Source organism: Ciona robusta, chromosome 7 (assembly GCF_009617815.1).
Source record: "Ciona robusta chromosome 7, ASM961781v2".
NCBI lineage: Eukaryota > Metazoa > Chordata > Ascidiacea > Phlebobranchia > Cionidae > Ciona > Ciona robusta.
In genome coordinates, this window is record NC_143241.1 from 3,031,318 (window position 1) to 3,048,552 (window position 17,235).

General features: G+C 34.7%; 5 protein-coding genes across 6 annotated transcripts; 2 read left to right on the forward strand and 3 right to left on the reverse strand.

Annotated features, from left to right (window-relative positions):
- Positions 1-92: 92 nt before the first annotated feature.
- Positions 93-1,758, reverse strand: LOC149733783 (uncharacterized). Its single transcript, XM_089881252.1, has 4 exons — positions 1,742-1,758; positions 1,471-1,663; positions 815-1,042; positions 93-669 (listed from the first exon to the last, which is right to left on the reverse strand). The coding sequence occupies exons 1-4, from the start codon at positions 1,756-1,758 to the stop codon at positions 511-513; spliced, it is 597 nt and encodes a 198-aa protein (XP_089737378.1). The 3' UTR covers positions 93-510.
- A 236-nt stretch (positions 1,759-1,994) lies between these two features.
- LOC149733784 (uncharacterized) lies at positions 1,995-5,142 on the forward strand. Its single transcript, XM_089881753.1, has 6 exons — positions 1,995-2,175; positions 2,421-2,566; positions 3,002-3,069; positions 3,439-3,653; positions 4,203-4,370; positions 4,860-5,142. Exons 1-6 carry the CDS (start codon positions 2,077-2,079, stop codon positions 5,118-5,120), a joined length of 957 nt encoding a protein of 318 aa, XP_089737879.1. The 5' UTR covers positions 1,995-2,076; the 3' UTR covers positions 5,121-5,142.
- A 154-nt stretch (positions 5,143-5,296) lies between these two features.
- On the reverse strand, positions 5,297-10,327 carry LOC149733785 (uncharacterized). Its single transcript, XM_089881754.1, has 5 exons — positions 10,091-10,327; positions 9,154-9,290; positions 6,894-6,991; positions 6,235-6,462; positions 5,297-6,087 (listed from the first exon to the last, which is right to left on the reverse strand). Exons 1-5 carry the CDS (start codon positions 10,234-10,236, stop codon positions 5,929-5,931), a joined length of 768 nt encoding a protein of 255 aa, XP_089737880.1. The 5' UTR covers positions 10,237-10,327; the 3' UTR covers positions 5,297-5,928.
- Positions 10,328-11,126: 799 nt separating this feature from the next.
- LOC149733786 (U6 snRNA-associated Sm-like protein LSm7) lies at positions 11,127-12,914 on the forward strand. The gene is made up of 4 exons (XM_089881756.1): positions 11,127-11,465; positions 11,738-11,822; positions 11,880-11,951; positions 12,362-12,914. The coding sequence occupies exons 1-4, from the start codon at positions 11,460-11,462 to the stop codon at positions 12,496-12,498; spliced, it is 300 nt and encodes a 99-aa protein (XP_089737882.1). The 5' UTR covers positions 11,127-11,459; the 3' UTR covers positions 12,499-12,914.
- Positions 12,802-17,144, reverse strand: LOC149733787 (CDC42 small effector protein 2-like). Of its 2 annotated transcripts, none has more exons than XM_089881758.1 (5): positions 16,963-17,144; positions 16,700-16,773; positions 15,846-15,950; positions 14,592-14,695; positions 12,802-14,344 (listed from the first exon to the last, which is right to left on the reverse strand). In XM_089881758.1, exons 2-4 carry the CDS (start codon positions 16,754-16,756, stop codon positions 14,600-14,602), a joined length of 258 nt encoding a protein of 85 aa, XP_089737884.1. In that variant the 5' UTR covers positions 16,757-16,773; positions 16,963-17,144; the 3' UTR covers positions 12,802-14,344; positions 14,592-14,599. The 2 variants fall into 2 exon arrangements, with proteins under 2 accessions (XP_089737884.1, XP_089737883.1); XM_089881757.1 differs by having other exon boundaries at positions 16,951-17,142.
- Between the last annotated feature and the right edge of the window lie 91 nt (positions 17,145-17,235).

Genomic DNA, 17,235 nt, shown 5'->3' on the forward strand with positions numbered 1-17,235 from the left:
TACTACCTTTATCCGCGACGCTGAGGAGGAAACGTTCGGCTAAATAACATTTTAAGACTAACTTTTCTCAATTTCCAAAACAAAAAAAAAACTTTAAACTCAAAAGCTGGTGTACTTTCAAAAAGCAAGACCATTCAAAAGAACAATTTCTAAACAAAGACGCATCATCCTATTCTGGCATCCTTGTATCATATGTCTATAACATCGACAAAGTGCAAAAAAGCGACGTCCCGTTTACAATGATCTATAAGTCGTATGAGTTTGAAAGGACATTTAAAGTCTGCATACGAAGAATGTTTAGTTTTAACAGATATGCTGGACAATATACACGGTATTGTTCCGGGGCAGCTACTACGTACACGCACACCGAACAGCAAAAGTTCAGTAAGAGGACACAGGCAATAGAAGAAAAAATATAACAAGAGTGCGATAAGATTGATAATAGTTTAAGACGAGTTGAGAAGAGGAATTCTTTTCTGATGAAACTACAGCAATTTTCATTCAGAATCGTTACGTTATTGTTAGGTAAAGTGGGTGCACATTTTTCAAAGTCAGTTTTCGTCGGCAAGTTGGACACTTTTTGCTGCTGCGGATGGCCAATGAAATGCAGTTGTGGCAGAACACGTGACCGCAGACTGTGGAACGAATTTCGTTGCCTTGACTGAGAATCTGTGAAAACAATAATTGGATAAATATGCGTTATTTTGCAACTTAAAATTAGGCATACTAATATACGTTAACACAGAAAAATATTTTTCACTTAGGTCAATTAGAAAATATAGTTAGAAATTAAGCAGTCGAAAAGAAAACTCACCGTTTTTAACGTTTCGAGGCAAACGGGGCAGTTGATTTCAGGAAGGTTTTGGAATCTTGGGTCTATTACTGTCGGTGTTTCTGGGGGAATCATAACACGAGATGCAGATGCCGTGGAAGACCTTGCTGTATCTGTGCGTCGTGCAGAAGTAGCTTGTGACGGATTTGAACGACGAATGCTCGATAACGGTCGCGACCGTCGCTGCGTAGTAGGTGTCCTTTCCCGGGACTGAATGGGAAATAAGAGACAAATTTAGAATAGATTGTATATGCACGATCGGTATTAAATGTCATGCGTATTTTATACTGTTTAGGGCCGTTCAGGAAAGAATTAGCTTGCCAACTACACGATTGGGTGTAAGTTAATTATTAAGCTATTTTCCAGATGTGCGTATCCACGTAGCGGTTAAGTCGACCAATATAAAAATACAGAATGATACATAGCCAGTCCTGTTTTATTATGAAACCAATCAAATCGACCTGTCACTCATTGTTAAAGAGTACGGTTATATAGGGTTTAAGGTTAGGTTGGGTGTATTTTAGAAATTGTAACCTAAGCGTACCATAGCGACTCGATTGATCAAAAATAAAAGGCTGCGCAACAGTCTGCATGTTATAAATACACTGCAAGTAGCTGTTTTTCTCTTTAAATCTTACTTGTGTTCTTGAGTTGCTTGAACGATCACTTGGTGTGAGAGTAAGGTCGACAAGATCAACTGAAACACTCGAAGTTTCCGTTGCACACGTTAAGTCGACTGTAGGAAAAGTATTCGATATTATAGTGATAATGGACAAACTACATGCGGCAGTGATATTATGTAATGGAACGAAGACAAGCGTATCCTCGTGACTCGTATAGACAGTTATTAATTGTTTCAAATGCGATAAGGATATTTGAATCTTAGGTGCTAAAGGTGTCCCATCTTACTGCACTGCGCTGTACATCGTTGTGGCCTTTCGCGCGTGGTGTTTAACTCATAAGAAAATGTATAAAGAAAAACAGTGTTACTATTTTCGACGTTGTCCGCCATGCGGGCGGGACATAAATACTTGACCTTCTGTATTTTAATCAATTAAAACAGTGTGTAGCATTTTCTTAAGTTCGATCTTTGTCTTGTTCTGGTCGATATACCGTAAAGTGTCTTGTCAAAGAATACATGTGCTGATGTATATGCCAAAAAGCAAATTCTGTTTTCTCTTTCGCAGGAACAACTTGAATCTAAAATTCTAAAGGGAAAACGATCTCGGGATTCTAACTTGGCGATGACGCGGCGAAAATTCAAGAAACTTAACCAGGAGTCGAATGAAAAGGAAACAAAACCAAGAAAGAGAATACCAAATAAATTCAGCCAGGGTGACTCGGTAAACTATAGGATGAAAAGGATCTTCTTTTGATATTTGGATGTAAAGAAATATAATAAGAATTCATATTTCATGGGTATCAAGGTATACAGTATTGAAATATGCTCACAAAAATGAAAAACGTATCCGTGATTAAAATCACATACATACAAAATATGGCATACTGTTTGTAGGAAAGTTAGATAAACTGTTGGGGGTTTATATAAAAAAAATTACGTTTAAAGAATTTACATACGTTGTCTTAGAAAATATTAACAAAAGATGGAAAGTATTTTTGGAAGAAAGTTCGAACTTTCTGGGTCACCAAAAAAGCAATGGACAAATTACAGGAACAGATGTGTGTCAGTCAACCTACCAACATTGCAGTTTGTTTCGAACGCCAAATACAACGGTGCATAAAACTTACGATAGTAGGACGGGGGAAGACGGGACACCTTTAGCATATTATATCTAAATATCCATGATCGCGTTTTAAACAATTAACAATGTTCTATGGTAGACGTTAGGGTACGGTTTTCTATTTCTTTGATTGTTTTTTGTTTACTACCAAATGGGACGAGTAAATAGATTGAAAAGGTGTCCCATCTTCTCCCAACTTGCCATATAAGATTTGTTGTACTATGTCGGAGCATTATCTCGCAGTACGAGGTTTAATACAGATCATTGCATATATAAACTCAGTCCAAAATTTATGTTTGGGTTCGGATAAGTTAGTAAGTTGGTTAAAAATTAAGTTAGAAAGGCTAATTGGTTAATAAAGGAGTATTATAAGCTATCTAGTGGGGGCCATTTATAGTAAAGTATAACGTCGTGTATATAATCCCAGGCACAAAGAGCTTCAAGCGATGGTTAACATATCTATGGAACGCAAGGCTCATTTAACCAAAGTTTTAGGTAAGACGTTGCTTAGAATTATTCCATCTTATAACTGGGGTTTGTACGCTGTTTTTTCGAACTGCGTTGAACGATTTACTGCCAAAGCGTCTATGGTCAAAACGAACGAAAAAAACAACATATAAAAACCTGTGCCACCCGGCCTAACTTACTATAACTATATAGTCTAGTGGGGAAGACGGGACATCTTTACCACATAATATTATCCTGATCATTTTTAATCAAATAACAAAGAGCTATGAGAGTCGTTAGGATACAGTTTTTTAACTCGTCTTTGAGTGTTCTTTGTTTACGACCAAATGAGACAGAAAATTCCCACCCTGCTATAATTAGGGAGAAGTATATAAGGCAACGATCTAATATAATCAGATGGAATACTGGAAAGTCTGGACGACAAGAAGCGTTGCCATCAAAGCCTATTGGAAGACACCGCAGCAAAAAAAGCAGAGTTCTATAAATGTATTGCGGAATCCAGCAGGACTTTAAGAGAAAGATCGAGTAGAAGTGATTTAGTCGACCGATTAATACTTGATGTGTCCAACTCGACCGAGCATATAAGACACAAAGTGGCATCGAGTAACTGGGTAAAGCTTGTATAAACATATAGTAACGTGGGGTAAGATGAATATAGGGTTGCCCCATAGTGCCAAATTTTCTAATTGCGTTTAAACAACATTGTTTTAGTGTTGCGAGGATACGTTTATATAATTCTGTAAACACCGTGTTTACTACCAAATAACACGAGGAAGGGAAATGAAGACATGTATCATCTTACCCCAACCTACTATATTTATCGACAATGGCTAATTTAGTGACCGAAACAACTACATCAGTCTACGTAAGGCTTTTCAGCTCAAACATAAAGAAGGGTTTCGTACTAAAATCAAAGCATGTACTTGTCGTTTTAAAACCAATAGGACAAGTTCTATTAAAATATAGTACTGTGGGATACCGCATATATTCCATCAGTGTATATTAACACACTGTTTAATAGCAACACGGCTATGGTTATATAATTTTCTAAACATTTTTGTTTACTACTAAATGGTACGAGAAATAGGAGTAAAAATGTTTCATTTTACCCTTACTGTGCATGTACTATTTTTCTAATCTGAATATGTTTCTAACAAAAGCTAAAGTTAAAGCTTAAGAAGCATGGCTACGAAATGCCCACTACATTAGACACATCAGCCTTGGAGGTGGCTGATCCGTTTGAAGATCCAGTTACAGCATTAAATGCTTGTGCCGATCAACTTAACAACCTTACTCTGGAAATGGCTAACAGGGCCGAGGAAAATCCAGTGAGTCATCTGCTAGTAGCCTATATTATTGGGTTTATGAGAAAACAGCTAGTATATTTGTATAGTACTGTGGGGGAAAATGGGCCCCTATGGCACATATCCGAATATCTTGAATAAACCACTCTTTATAAGGTCGTAGGAATACGGTTTTGTAGTTAGGTAAGTGCTGTTTGTTTACTACCAAATGGGACGAGAAGTTAGAATTAAAAGGTGTCCCATCTTACCCCAACCTGCTATAACATATTTAACGAAGGTCATACTTACTAACAGGTGCGAGACAGTCGTTATAACACGGCCAGAATAAGCTGAACTAGAATAAGAGTAGGTCTATATATTGGGTAAAATACGTAACTGTTAAAACTTACAAGAAGCAACTTGCAGCAGTAACCGAAGCAGACCAATGCTCAAACTTAGTTTTTTTTTACTCCGCAGTGATTATGGATTTGACTGTAATTAACAAAGATATAGCTGTATTTTTATATATGCCAGGATGATACGGTCGCTGAAGAAGTTTTGAGCGACTGCGCCCAAGATCTTCTTGTATCCATGCGTGCAAGTGCCCCACAAAACGTCCGCATCGTAATCGCTGTGGACGAAGACATTCTTCCAGCTGAAGACTTTCTATGCGACGATGATGACGATAATGATGAATATTTGTCACGTGAGGCAATCCAAAACACAATGCGGGAGCTCACCGAGACTGCCACCATGCGGAAGAAGAGACGGCGACAGCGAAAGGCAAAAAAGTAATAAAATAAACGAATTTCAAAAACTTGGCTGGTTCTTGATTGAAACTATCTTTTTACTATCAAAGTAATAAATTCTAAGCCCCGAACTGTGATAATTAGCCGTACTGTTGCATTACGACTATTTAAAAGAAAACATTCACACATGTGGTATAACACCTAAGAAAAGATTGTCCAAAATTGAAATCCTTCACGTGCATTTTATTTCTGTCACAAATATTATACACACAGACTTACTTCAAGGGCACGTTTGTCCTTCGCGGATATTTATTGGGTGCGATTTTACGCATGTCCTATATACTACCTTTATCCGCGACGCTGAGGAGGAAACGTTCGGCTAAATAACATTTTAAGACTAACTTTTCTCAATTTCCAAAACAAAAAAACTTTAAACTCAAAAGCTGGTGTACTTTCAAAAAGCAAGACCAATACAAAAGAACAATTTCTAAACAAAGACGCATCATCCAATATCCTGGCATCCTTGTTTCATACATATGTCTGTAACATCGACAAAGTGCAAAAAAGCGACGTCCCGTTTACAATGATCTATAAGTCGTATGAGTTTGAAAGGACATTTAAAGTCTGCATACGAAGAATGTTTCGTTTTAACAGATATGCTGGACAATATACACGGTATTGTTCCGGGGCAGCTACTACGTACACGCACACCGAACAGCAAAAGTTCAGTAAGAGGACACAAGCAATAGAAGAAAAAATGTAACAAGAGTGCGATAAGATTGATAATAGTTTAAGACGAGTTGAGAAGAGGAATTCTTTTGTTGTGAAACTACAGCAATTTTCATTCAGAATCGTTACGTTATTGTTAGGTAAAGTGGGTGCACATTTTTCAAAGTCAGTTTTCGTCGGCAAGTTGGACACTTTTTGCTGCTGCGGATGGCCAATGAAATGCAGTTGTGGCAGAACACGTGACCGCAGACTGTGGAACGAATTTCGTTGCCTTGACTGAGAATCTGTGAAAACAAGAATTGGATAAATATGCGTTATTTTGCAACTTAAAATTAGGCATACTAATATACGTTAACACAGAAAAATATTTTTCACTTAGGTCAATTAGAAAATATAGTTATAGTAATTAAGCAGTCGAAAAGAAAACTCACCGTTTTTAACGTTTCGAGGCAAACGGGGCAGTTGATTTCAGGCAGGTTTTGGAATCTTGGGTCTATTACTGTGGGTGTTTCTGGGGGAATCATAACACGAGATGCAGATGCCATGGAAGACCTTGCTGTATCTGTGCGTCGTGCAGAAGTAGCTTGTGACGGATTTGAACGACGAATGCTCGATAACGGTCGCGACCGTCGCTGCGTAGTAGGTGTCCTTTCCCGGGACTGAATGGGAAATAGGAGACAAATTTAGAATAGATTGTATATGCACGATCGGTATTAAATGTCATGCGTATTTTATACTGGTTTAGGGCCGTTCAGGAGAGAATTAGCTTGCCAACTACACGATTGGGTGTAAGTTAATTATTAAGCTATTTTCCAGTGTATGCGTATCTACGTAGCGGTTAAGTCGATCAATATAAAAATACAGAATGATACATAGCCAGTCCTGTTTATATTATGAAACCAATCAAATCGACCTGTCACTCATTGTTAAAGAGTACGGTTATATAGGGTTTAAGGTTAGGTTGGGTGTATTTTAGAAATTGTAACCTAAGCGTACCATAGCGACTCGATTGATCAAAAATAAAAGGCTGCGCAACAGTCTGCATGTTATAAATACACTGCAAGTAGCTGTTTTTCTCTTTAAATCTTACTTGTGTTCTTGAGTTGCTTGAACGATCACTTGGTGTGAGAGTAAGGTCGACAAGATCAACTGAAACACTCGAAGTTTCCGTTGCACACGTTAAGTCGACTGTAGGAAAAGTATTCGATATTATAGTGATAATGGACAAACTACATGCGGCAGTGATATTATGTAATGGAACGAAGACAGAAAGCGGGTAAGTTTTGCGATCCATTGGTAATGGAAAATACACATAAGGCGGGCTTCTTTCGTTACATAATCTTACTTCCCCTTATGATCGGTAAAACAGGGCATGGCAATACAATGAGTTGGCCAAGTTTAAATACGAGGCCAAATACGGTACGATCCTGCATGGGCCTTTTTTATTTCAAAAGAATTGTAGTCGCGTCTGAACGAAAGTATTGCAATGAGGGTAACTACTACAGAGTAACAGACTATGCTTTTAAACAACCGCAGTTTAAATGTTAAACATCGCAATATAACCACTGACCCTCTGCGGTGTTCTCGCCTTGGTTGTTGTTTATATCCTCTTGATAACCAGCGTCTAAAAGGATTTCTTCCATAACTTCCCTGGCTGTTTTAAGGCCTAACATATGACGGTAACGGGATACCATATCTAGACTACTGTTTTCTGTTGCTGCGATATAGTATTGTCATTGAGCACTCACTAACGTACGTCAGAGACCAATATTACGGGGTAGTTCAGCGGAGATAGCTCTGTTGCTGTGCCTGATGTCGAAGTGACACGACTACAGGGAAAGCTACATGGAGACCAACGGGTTTCTGGAACCGTTGGGACATGTATTGACAAGCTTGTGTTATTTAAGCAGAACCAGCTGATTTTACGTGCTTTGTACGACCAGCTGACTCGGAAGTAGAACGGCGAAACGCGATTGGGCGACGGCAAACCGACCTCAACGACAAAAGGCGAGAGAGGGGTGCGAGAGAAATTAGAAAAAGGCAAAAGTCGCAAGGGTTTACCTATATGTGTGTAAACGTAAAGTTTAAACTTTTGCACTGTGTATTATGGTGTACCGCTTCGTTTCAATTGTGCGCACATTCCGTATGAACAAATTATAGAATCGGTAGTTACATTAAAAGTACTGTGTAGTCAATAACCAGTAGATAGTAGTGTTTTTGTCTAGACTGTTCTGTTTAATTAGTCAGCTTTACACAGTAGTTACTAATTATTCATGGGTTAAACTACAAAAGTGTGCACTACATAAAACACTTTATATATAACGTGTGTAATGAACCAATAGTAACATATATAACATCCTAATGTGTAAAGTGCAATAATAAATTTAAATACAACCAGATCATCAACGAATATACAACATGGCAAAACTAACAAATGTGCAAATCTAACTTGGTACATGTTTTAATGGACGATTGTTTTAGAGACTTACTAAGCTGCTGTATAAAAGAAAATGTATAAAATTTAAATGTAGGGTGAAATAAAATGTTCCTTTTATGATTTGAACCAAATAATCCAACATGAGTTATCATAAAATAGTGATAATGGTATTGCCCTTTCCTGAAACATTGGTAGCTAATAAATTGTCAAACTGATATAAAAAACTTTTTTGAGTAGGCAAAAACACCTCAAAATATCAAACATATATGTTATAAATATAACAAGGCTATGGACCTGTTATTACAGTACAGAAATGACATAACACACTAACTTTCTCTTCTGTTAGTTTTGTTGTTTTGTTGGCTACAAAGTGGAGCAACACTAAGAAACTTAAAAGTCACCACTCAAAACAAAATCATGTACATAAACTGAATCACTTTCTAACATGGGAGTTTAAGAAACACAACAATAACATTTTACATACAATTCACTAATATGTTTACTGTATAAACATTAAACAGAACAACTACCATTTTTTTAAGTTTTTTTTGGTTTACAGAGAACACAGTAACATCAACATATTGTTGATGGCATTTTCTTTCTATCTTGGTAATAGCTCACGCCCTACATTACATACACAGAATGCAAATTGACATTTTCTGCCCTTTTTGTTAAATAATGAAGTTAATGAACGTATAAACCCAACACCCAATTGCTTTAGGTAAAACAGACTACACTACCACAACACACCAGCAGCACTTTACATTTGAGACACACTGGTCGAACATGGAAACATAATACATAAGCAGTCTGGTTGTTGGGGTAAGCGGCAATATGGCCTAAATACAATATCCCCACAGAAGGGGTTCACTCATATAAAATTATCATAACACCGAACTCCTTTATTTCTTACCAATCTCATTTTGACCGGATGTTGCAGATCTTCGTCGCCTCCTTGTGGCTCTCGCATTTGTTCCTTCAGTCGGAGACTCTATAATTATGACATCACCACTTCCACTTGAAGTGTTTGATTCTATGCGCGATCTTCTCCTGCATTTAAAAGCGTTATAACATGTATGTTAGGAATAAATGATTTTTTAACGTCACATAGCGGGAAAACATCAGTCACTATAACGCCAGTCTTCTGTTACACTACTTGTCCCTGGATAATGAGTTACCATACACATAACTATAGGGGTAAATATTTTTTAGTATATATATATATATATATATATATATATAATTTGTATTTTTTTGTTTTGTATGACTAACAACTTAGTTAACACCTAAGTAACCACTGAGTTTAGCAATTGTAGCGAACTATTTTCCCAAGGACACATAGGCCAACAATGGTAGCAGAGATAGGTCTTAAGACCTTTATCTCTGGGTTAGCACCTGACAATACAACTGAAAGGTCAAAGCAAGATCTCGGGTGTGGAAGACAGTTGCTTATCGTGTGTGTGTGTGTAAAATTGGTAAATATTGACAAAATAGTGAAAATACAAATGTAATCAAGATACAGTGACTGAACATACTAATTTTGATACAAAACAAAATTGGGTGTTCAACAATACATCCTTATCTATGATGTGGAAACTATTACCTAATATTTAAATACGAAGTATGCAATAGAATGCTACTTGATTTGTTATATTTGATTCTCATGACAAATGCATAAAAGAGTTGTGAGAGTTGTTTAAAACATAGCAATTACAAGGAACTTAAGATATATTACCCTATCCCTATGTATATTATATATCAGTTAACCAGTACGAAAATAAAATTAATGGCATAAAAGCATAGAAGAAAACACAATTTCATATTATTACAGTATAGAAACATGTGTATACCTAGTTATTGAAGGAATTTCTATCACACTTGAATCAAAGTCGTTTTGGCTCATTTGAAGCGTTTTCAATGTAAAATATAAATGATAATAGGTTTTTTTTACAATGCTCTGCGGTAAAAGAAACAAAACTGAGTGTCTGAGTCTCATTTGCAGTAAAACCTGGTAATTGGCACATTCATAACTAACACACTATAAAGTTTCAAGTTCGCTCTAAATATCATAATAAGGAACTAAGCTCAGCGGACAGAAACTGCTGACTATTGATAGTGTAAATGGAAAGAATGAGTCAGCAAAAACCAAGGCATTTTTTAAATCGTATTTTAACCCAAAAGAACATAAAATACGTTAAAATAAATAACATACATATAAGAAAATGGGTAATGTGTGGGTAAGCATATTGTTTAGGTTTTATTTTAACGCACATAAAGGTTTGTGAGGCTAGGATGCGTCTTTTCACATGTGGAGAAAAAGGCAAATGTGGGACATCCCGCCACAACGTGTTTTACATGGTGCATGTCTTTTCACATGTGGAGAAAAAGGCAAATGTGGGACATCCCGCCACAACGTGTTTTACATGGTGCATGTATCAAGTCAAAAGTTTACATCGGTTTCCCGGTTATTTAATTTGTACCATATTTTGTTAGGTCATGTTAGATGCAGAGGGTTTAGCTATGGTGTAAAGCGTGTGCAAAAATGTTTGTGGTAGCATATAAAACCTGCCTGACATATTGGTAACTTAATAAATAAACATTTAAATATTTTTGTGCCTAGTTTTTTTGCTAAACAAATCTTAACCCCTATTTTAAGTGACAGAGATTTAACACAAGCACACTGCATTATTTATATAACTCTTATCGCTCTTATCTATTTACTGTGTAAAAATATGGATGCTGTTGTCAAGCGAAACATTTCAAAAGTATGGGGAGGTGTCCGACATGTCTTCCGATGGGGATGGATCCCTCTCATCATCACTCTTGGAATAAAGAGAGGAGCTGATCCAGGGATGCCTGAGCCAAATTTACTCGCTCTCTTCTGGGGATGAAGAAACAACAAAACTTTATACAAATATATGAATTTTTTATTAATATCCGTTTTCAAATGGTCAATTGTTTTTGATAACATTGTGTTAAGTAAAAATCAATCATTAAACATTGGTGCTATGCTTTATGTCCATAAAAGTATAGCCAAACTTGTGCACCTTTCAATTTGTATCGCTGTATTGAACTTTATTGTTTGGATAGCTGGAAAATTTTAAAAAAGTATGGAAATCTTATGCATATTCAATTTTAACAGGGTTAGATATCATTAGCTCTGCTCAATTTAAACTTAAACAAGTCTTGATTTTTCCATTCTTGAACATCCAAGAAAACATGGGGGTAAAAGAATTTGTATTGTCGTAATAAACTAAACATATTCCTAAAATTTTTTTTTTGTAGTAGTAGAAAAATTCAATTTCTTTTTAATAATTTATGTATATTATATACATATATATATAAATTAAAAACAAAATTATTTTTTAGTTAAATAAATATTTTTAAAATGTAAGTATATATATGTATATATATATATATATAAATTTATATATATTATGTATATATATATATATATATATATATATATTTAATAAATTCAAAAAAAACTTTTTTAGGACAAAAGGAAGAAGGAAAGTATTTTGGATCTTTCAAAGTATCTTGATCGACCAATCAGAGTAAAGTTCCATGGAGGGAGAGAGGGTATAACCTAATAGAATCTTAAACAATTTTTTTATAACTTTTGTATTTATGTTTCAGCAAGTGGTGTGCTGAAAGGTTTCGATCCGCTGCTTAATTTGGTGCTTGACAGTACAACAGAGACTTTAAGAGGTTAACCGATTTTTGTGATGGTTAAGTTTTTGCATGATGTCCTCTAGGCAGTAGTGGATAATGGATATCCTAAATAGCAAGCAGGGATGAATGTATTCCGCATTCCCCAATTAAAAATATGCTTTTAAAAAATGATTAATTTTCAAAGAAACAAAATATTGAATATGCAGTAGTGATATTAGTTTCTCCCTGTAATTATTTGGAATTTGTCCACTACTGCTACTTATGACATACCTTTCATGGGCTATGTATGTATAATATATACTTTTTAAATATTTTTTATACCCTACTAAAAAGATTCTCTTGTTGCGACATTAGTAGCATCATTATATTAATGAATATAACTGTAAGATCACCTAAAAAGTTACTGCTTTGTTAAAGGCTAATTTCATCTTCAATTTAATTCACAGATCCAGATGACCCTTACAAGCTGAGTGATGATACGAGGGCATTGGGGCTTACTGTGTGTAGAGGCACTTCTGTGGTTTTAATTTGCCCACAAGATGGCATGGAAGAGATACCAAATCCGTTTGTTCAGCACACATGAAGAAGCAATTAAATTTGTAAAATCTTAATTCAATTATAAGTTGGTTGGATTGAAAACAGGAAGCTGTCATTCATTATCATCCACTAACTGAATTACTCTGCCATTCTTCTTTTTTACATTATGTTTATAGTTGTTTTCCTGAAAAAAAAAACAAAAACATCTAAGTCTTCAATCTTGCTGAAAAAGGAAACTCAATTCTTTAATATTATGACCGCCATTGTAGCAAACTAGAGTTGAATGTTCTGTGATATTCAATATGTTTTACATTATTTTACATACTGAACTTATTTAGAAAGACAACAATCGCAGTGCAACAAAAGTTTATTGCAAAAAAAGTCTGAGTAACTAGAGTCTCAAGCATTTACATTAAAAAGCCGGTGAAATACACTACATGGTGTTAACACACCTTTGAAAAACGTCCAACAAGTTTACATCTAATGTGGAAATATTAGGGGTTTAAAAAAATTGTTTAAAATTATTGGAATGGCTTGTAAGGGTTAACATTTAGTACGTGTTAGGGAAGAATACAAAAGTAATGTAAAGTATTGGATAACATTAGTCTAGTTATTTGATGTTCTCAAACAATAACATTTTATATAATAAGTTACAGTGCCAATAACAATTTGTTCTGCTTTTTCAGTAACATTCTTAGATTCTTTAATACTATTCTGTGGGTATGCAAATGGTTGATATTTAAGTTTGAAAGTGTTGAATGCGGGTGCAGTCAGTTCACAATGAAACGTAATGACTGAATCGATTGCGATATGGTGACGAAACAATACTGAAAACCGATCACATTGGTGCATTGTCAAACGCATAATACAATTGTCCATTTTCCAATTAAAAGCACAGGAACACTATCAAGTTACTTGAATAAGGCACAATTTGTTTGAAAGCACATATTCCAGTGTTTTGATTGGAAGAAACAGTAAATATATACAATAAAAATACATATTCTCTGTAAAAATGACGTTTGATAATATTTAGAGAATGAAAATTGAAAGTTGTACTCTAATAGGTAGGATTATAAAATTCAAGCTTGGTAATTAAATTATACAGGTTAAGTCATTTGTATTGCTGTATAGTACAACACAAATAAAAATCTATGTGCGTTTAGACACGGCCTGGGGTAAAATTCATGAAAAAAAGTAACAGACACAAATCATTGTTCATTTTTGAGGTTGACTTTGGGAAACAAAATAAAGAAATGGGATCGAGCCTAAAAATTGTGTGAAATTGGCTGAAATAAAATATATTTTTTTAAAGAAAAACTGCTTTGGTTGTGTAAATATGCAATGATGTAATTGTCACTGAAAACGGGAGAACGTGCAAATCATATGAATTCCCTAGCTTTAACTGCAGTTTTTTAAAATCTTGGACATGGTGAAAAGTGAAATCTTTTTAACGAGAAACTAAGTAGAGCAAATACAAGTACAAATTCTTTGATCTAAAGCTTACAAGTTGTTTTGTGCGCATTCAGTACACACTACCGCAAAACAAAATCTCGTAATTTCAACTTGACAATCAAAAATGTGCATTTTTAAGAGCGAATTATCAGACAAAGACTGCACCTGTTTAAAATAATCTTATTAACACTTGAAAAACCGAGGGAACAAAAGCAATGCTTCTTTTACATGGGGAGGACTTAATAAGGACACAAAGGCGGTAAGAAACAATAAAATAGTAATCATAACAATTAACGCAGGTCGTAAAATATAGTTAAAGCACATACAAGGTGTACAGCTCAATCAAGATAGGTGGATATTGCACTGTTCAATGACAGTTTTTCGACCAGAGTTACATGGCATACAAATCTGATTATGGAAGCATAGGTAAAGAAAGACACCTGTTAAAAAAATATGTATGCAGTTGAACCTAATACGGTTCTGTTTATATGAATACATATATACATATGTTATACAAAATATTCTTAGTATTTTAAAATACTGTGTATAGCGTGTAATACTTGTGTATTTTATCAAACGATTCATAGGAATTTGACACGTGGTAATTGTGTAAACATAAAAAATGGGTGGTGAAAAAATTCTGTTAGAATGAGATATTCATGCTGAAACTGTGACATAATTTCTTACCTCAATCACTAGGATGCATCTCTTTTAACTTCTGCTAACTTTCTTTCGACGGTTACTTCTGTTCGAAACTCATATCCTCCTTTGCTTTGCATGTTGTCTTGCATCTAGAATTAAAGGCAATTTTAGTGAAAAAAAACTTTTAAGTCAAATATGTTATGTATAAATAGAACAAAGATTACTTGTATTTGTAAAAGCATTTAATAAAAAAGTGATCCTAAATAACTACTTTGGGTATTTATAATGTTGGAAGCACAAGTATTCATGCTGTTATTGATAATGAGATAATAGGAGTTCTAAAATAAACTCAAACATTGACTTTAAAATAGAGTGTAAATGATATTACTATTCCCATTTTAACTACTGTATATGGTACAGTGTTATTCATATTAATGAGTGTAAGATTGAGACATAGCATGGCTAAGATTTGAGACGTATGCATGTTATGACACATAATCACTTTCGCAATTTAAAAGCTGACTTGGTAGTATTAATACAGCACAGCCACTGCTTGCTTGGTTTTAAGTTCCAGTGTAAAAGCATGTATAATTAGACCATATGTAAGCATGTTTTGAAAGGGCTTCTTAAAACGTTGTATATACAAACAAGCAACTAACTTACACATATTAAATAAACAAAATTTATAAAATAATGCACAACTACAATATATTAATATTTAAGATGTTAATCCTCATATTAAAATGTAAGTAAACATATGTTGAAACTATTATTCAATGAGAAGCAACCTACACAATAAAAATTATGCTGTATTTACCAGCTTCCTGGGTGTTTAGTGTTAAAATATCAAACCATACTTTTAGTACACTTAACTGTTCAAAAAACTAGACTACACAGAAAAAAACTATATATAGCTGATAAAACACAGTGTATATGCATATTTTACAGTCACCTCTTCATTATTAAATCTGATAAGTGTACTTAGCAAGCAAAAAATGTTTTCAAACTTTAAAATTATGTTTACCATGAAAGGTTTATGCATATTCTGTATAAGTAGTATAAGCTTTTATTTTACCACTTTGTGCTCGACAACGAACGTATAAGTTAAACTAGTGTTTCCCAGCTTTTATTTTAACACTCTGTGACAACGAACAGAGTATCTTAAGTTATAAGCCCTTTGACAAAAAACTAAAACTTAACTTATTTTTCATTCACCACAAGTGGCACTGGCACCCACTTGGGTTTAACTCATTAACTTGGGTTTAACTCAAGTTAAACCTTAAAATCACATCACCATACCTCTGCCCCTCCTGATTCACCAGATCCAATATGATTTAGATGTTGGAAGTTTGCTGGAGCTCCAATCATACTTGGATCTAACTTTCTTCTTCTTGGTTTTCGCTTCTGCATGATAAAAAGTGATTTTATTCATTTTAACTATGTTCTTACTAGATAAGTTTTTTTTTAGACTAATGGTGAATCAACTAAAGGAGGTGTATTTTATATTGTCAGGTATTCATGGGCGTTCTAAGGCCGCTTATTAGACATACACTGGTTGAGGTCCTACAGTGTATGTCATGAGACCTGAGATTTGTGCCATAGTTGGCCTATTGACCCTGTCGGCACCCGAGGTGCTACAACACATTAGTAACCAATGGGTTGGAGTAATTTCCGTTAAGTGTTTTGTCAAAAATTACTAATGATATCGCTATTGAGTAATAAATGAATAAACCTGTATTTCTTTGGTTACAATGTAAGTTTAAAACCAACTGCTTTCACACGACCTTATCGGGTCTGTAATAAAACTACAGGTTGCAAACGGCTGCAGATATTTTGGTTATTTTGACCAAAAAGCTTTCAATAAATGTCAAATGACCATACGAGTTTAACAAACCAACTTTTGGTCCCATACCACGAATGGGTTTTGAGGTTTTTGAGAGTTATCAAAAAAACAAAATATCTGCAACCGTGTAATGGTTTTTTGACCATAACAACCTGTAGTTTTATTAGGTACCCGACGATCACTACAAAGTACCTTACATTACCATTAAACCTTGACGTTGTAGCCTGTATCTGCAGACTAACGTTTTATAGTAGAACACTATAGCAATAGCAGTACACTGCTAGCTGTAAAAGCTACAACGCACACTTACATTTGACGTTCCACTGCTTGTCATACAGCACGAAAAGCAAAGCCACATCTCAGCCATCTTTGCTGGCTGGAATCCTACATAAAATAAAAGCAGTAAATTTAAATCAAAAAGCAGTAACAAAATTGCACCAATAAAACAAAGAATAAACGATCAATATTGATTAATAAAATGTAACACGACAGAACTTGTATTAAGAACCAAATTCATAGGAGGAACAAACATTAAATGTATTTATATACAAAGAAACATACCTTTGCAAATACCTTGTACTTTGTTTTGTGGTCTTTTTGTAGTTTTATTTCCACTGAACAGGATGCATATAGAAATTAGACCTCAAAGTAGTCAAAAATCCAGAGAAACAGAAATGTATGGAAACAACAACTTAATTGTTACAAACTTTTCGAACAAACGTATATAAATCCAACACTGTAAGAGTATAGAACTAATACCAACGCATTTTTGTGAGATAATAAAACACGATAAGTTAAAAATGTTAACATTTAGGTATATAAAGTTGAATTCCTGCACCAAAGGCA

Excerpts from the sequence above, each read along its gene's own strand:
- LOC149733783 (XM_089881252.1), bottom strand. Across the intron at positions 1,043-1,470 it reads CAAGCAACTCAAGAACACAA|TCCCGGGAAAGGACACCTAC; the intron begins GTAAGATTTAAA and ends TTTCCCATTCAG. Across the intron at positions 670-814 it reads GCCTCGAAACGTTAAAAACG|ATTCTCAGTCAAGGCAACGA; the intron begins GTGAGTTTTCTT and ends TTGTTTTCACAG.
- LOC149733784 (XM_089881753.1), top strand. The coding sequence starts at position 2,077 with ATGACGCGGCGAAAATTCAAGAAACTTAACCAGGAGTCGAATGAAAAG. Across the intron at positions 3,654-4,202 it reads AAGTGGCATCGAGTAACTGG|CTAAAGTTAAAGCTTAAGAA; the intron begins GTAAAGCTTGTA and ends TTCTAACAAAAG. Across the intron at positions 4,371-4,859 it reads ACAGGGCCGAGGAAAATCCA|GATGATACGGTCGCTGAAGA; the intron begins GTGAGTCATCTG and ends TATATATGCCAG.
- LOC149733785 (XM_089881754.1), bottom strand. The coding sequence starts at position 10,236 with ATGAGACTCAGACACTCAGTTTTGTTTCTTTTACCGCAGAGCATTGTA. Across the intron at positions 9,291-10,090 it reads GAAATTCCTTCAATAACTAG|GAGAAGATCGCGCATAGAAT; the intron begins GTATACACATGT and ends TTTTAAATGCAG. Across the intron at positions 6,992-9,153 it reads ATCCGGTCAAAATGAGATTG|TCGACTTAACGTGTGCAACG; the intron begins GTAAGAAATAAA and ends CTTTTCCTACAG.
- LOC149733786 (XM_089881756.1), top strand. Across the intron at positions 11,823-11,879 it reads GTTCCATGGAGGGAGAGAGG|CAAGTGGTGTGCTGAAAGGT; the intron begins GTATAACCTAAT and ends TTTATGTTTCAG. Across the intron at positions 11,952-12,361 it reads TACAACAGAGACTTTAAGAG|ATCCAGATGACCCTTACAAG; the intron begins GTTAACCGATTT and ends TTTAATTCACAG.
- LOC149733787 (XM_089881758.1), bottom strand. The coding sequence starts at position 16,756 with ATGGCTGAGATGTGGCTTTGCTTTTCGTGCTGTATGACAAGCAGTGGA. Across the intron at positions 15,951-16,699 it reads CAAGCAGTGGAACGTCAAAT|AAGCGAAAACCAAGAAGAAG; the intron begins GTAAGTGTGCGT and ends TTTATCATGCAG. Across the intron at positions 14,696-15,845 it reads GTGAATCAGGAGGGGCAGAG|ATGCAAGACAACATGCAAAG; the intron begins GTATGGTGATGT and ends CTTTAATTCTAG.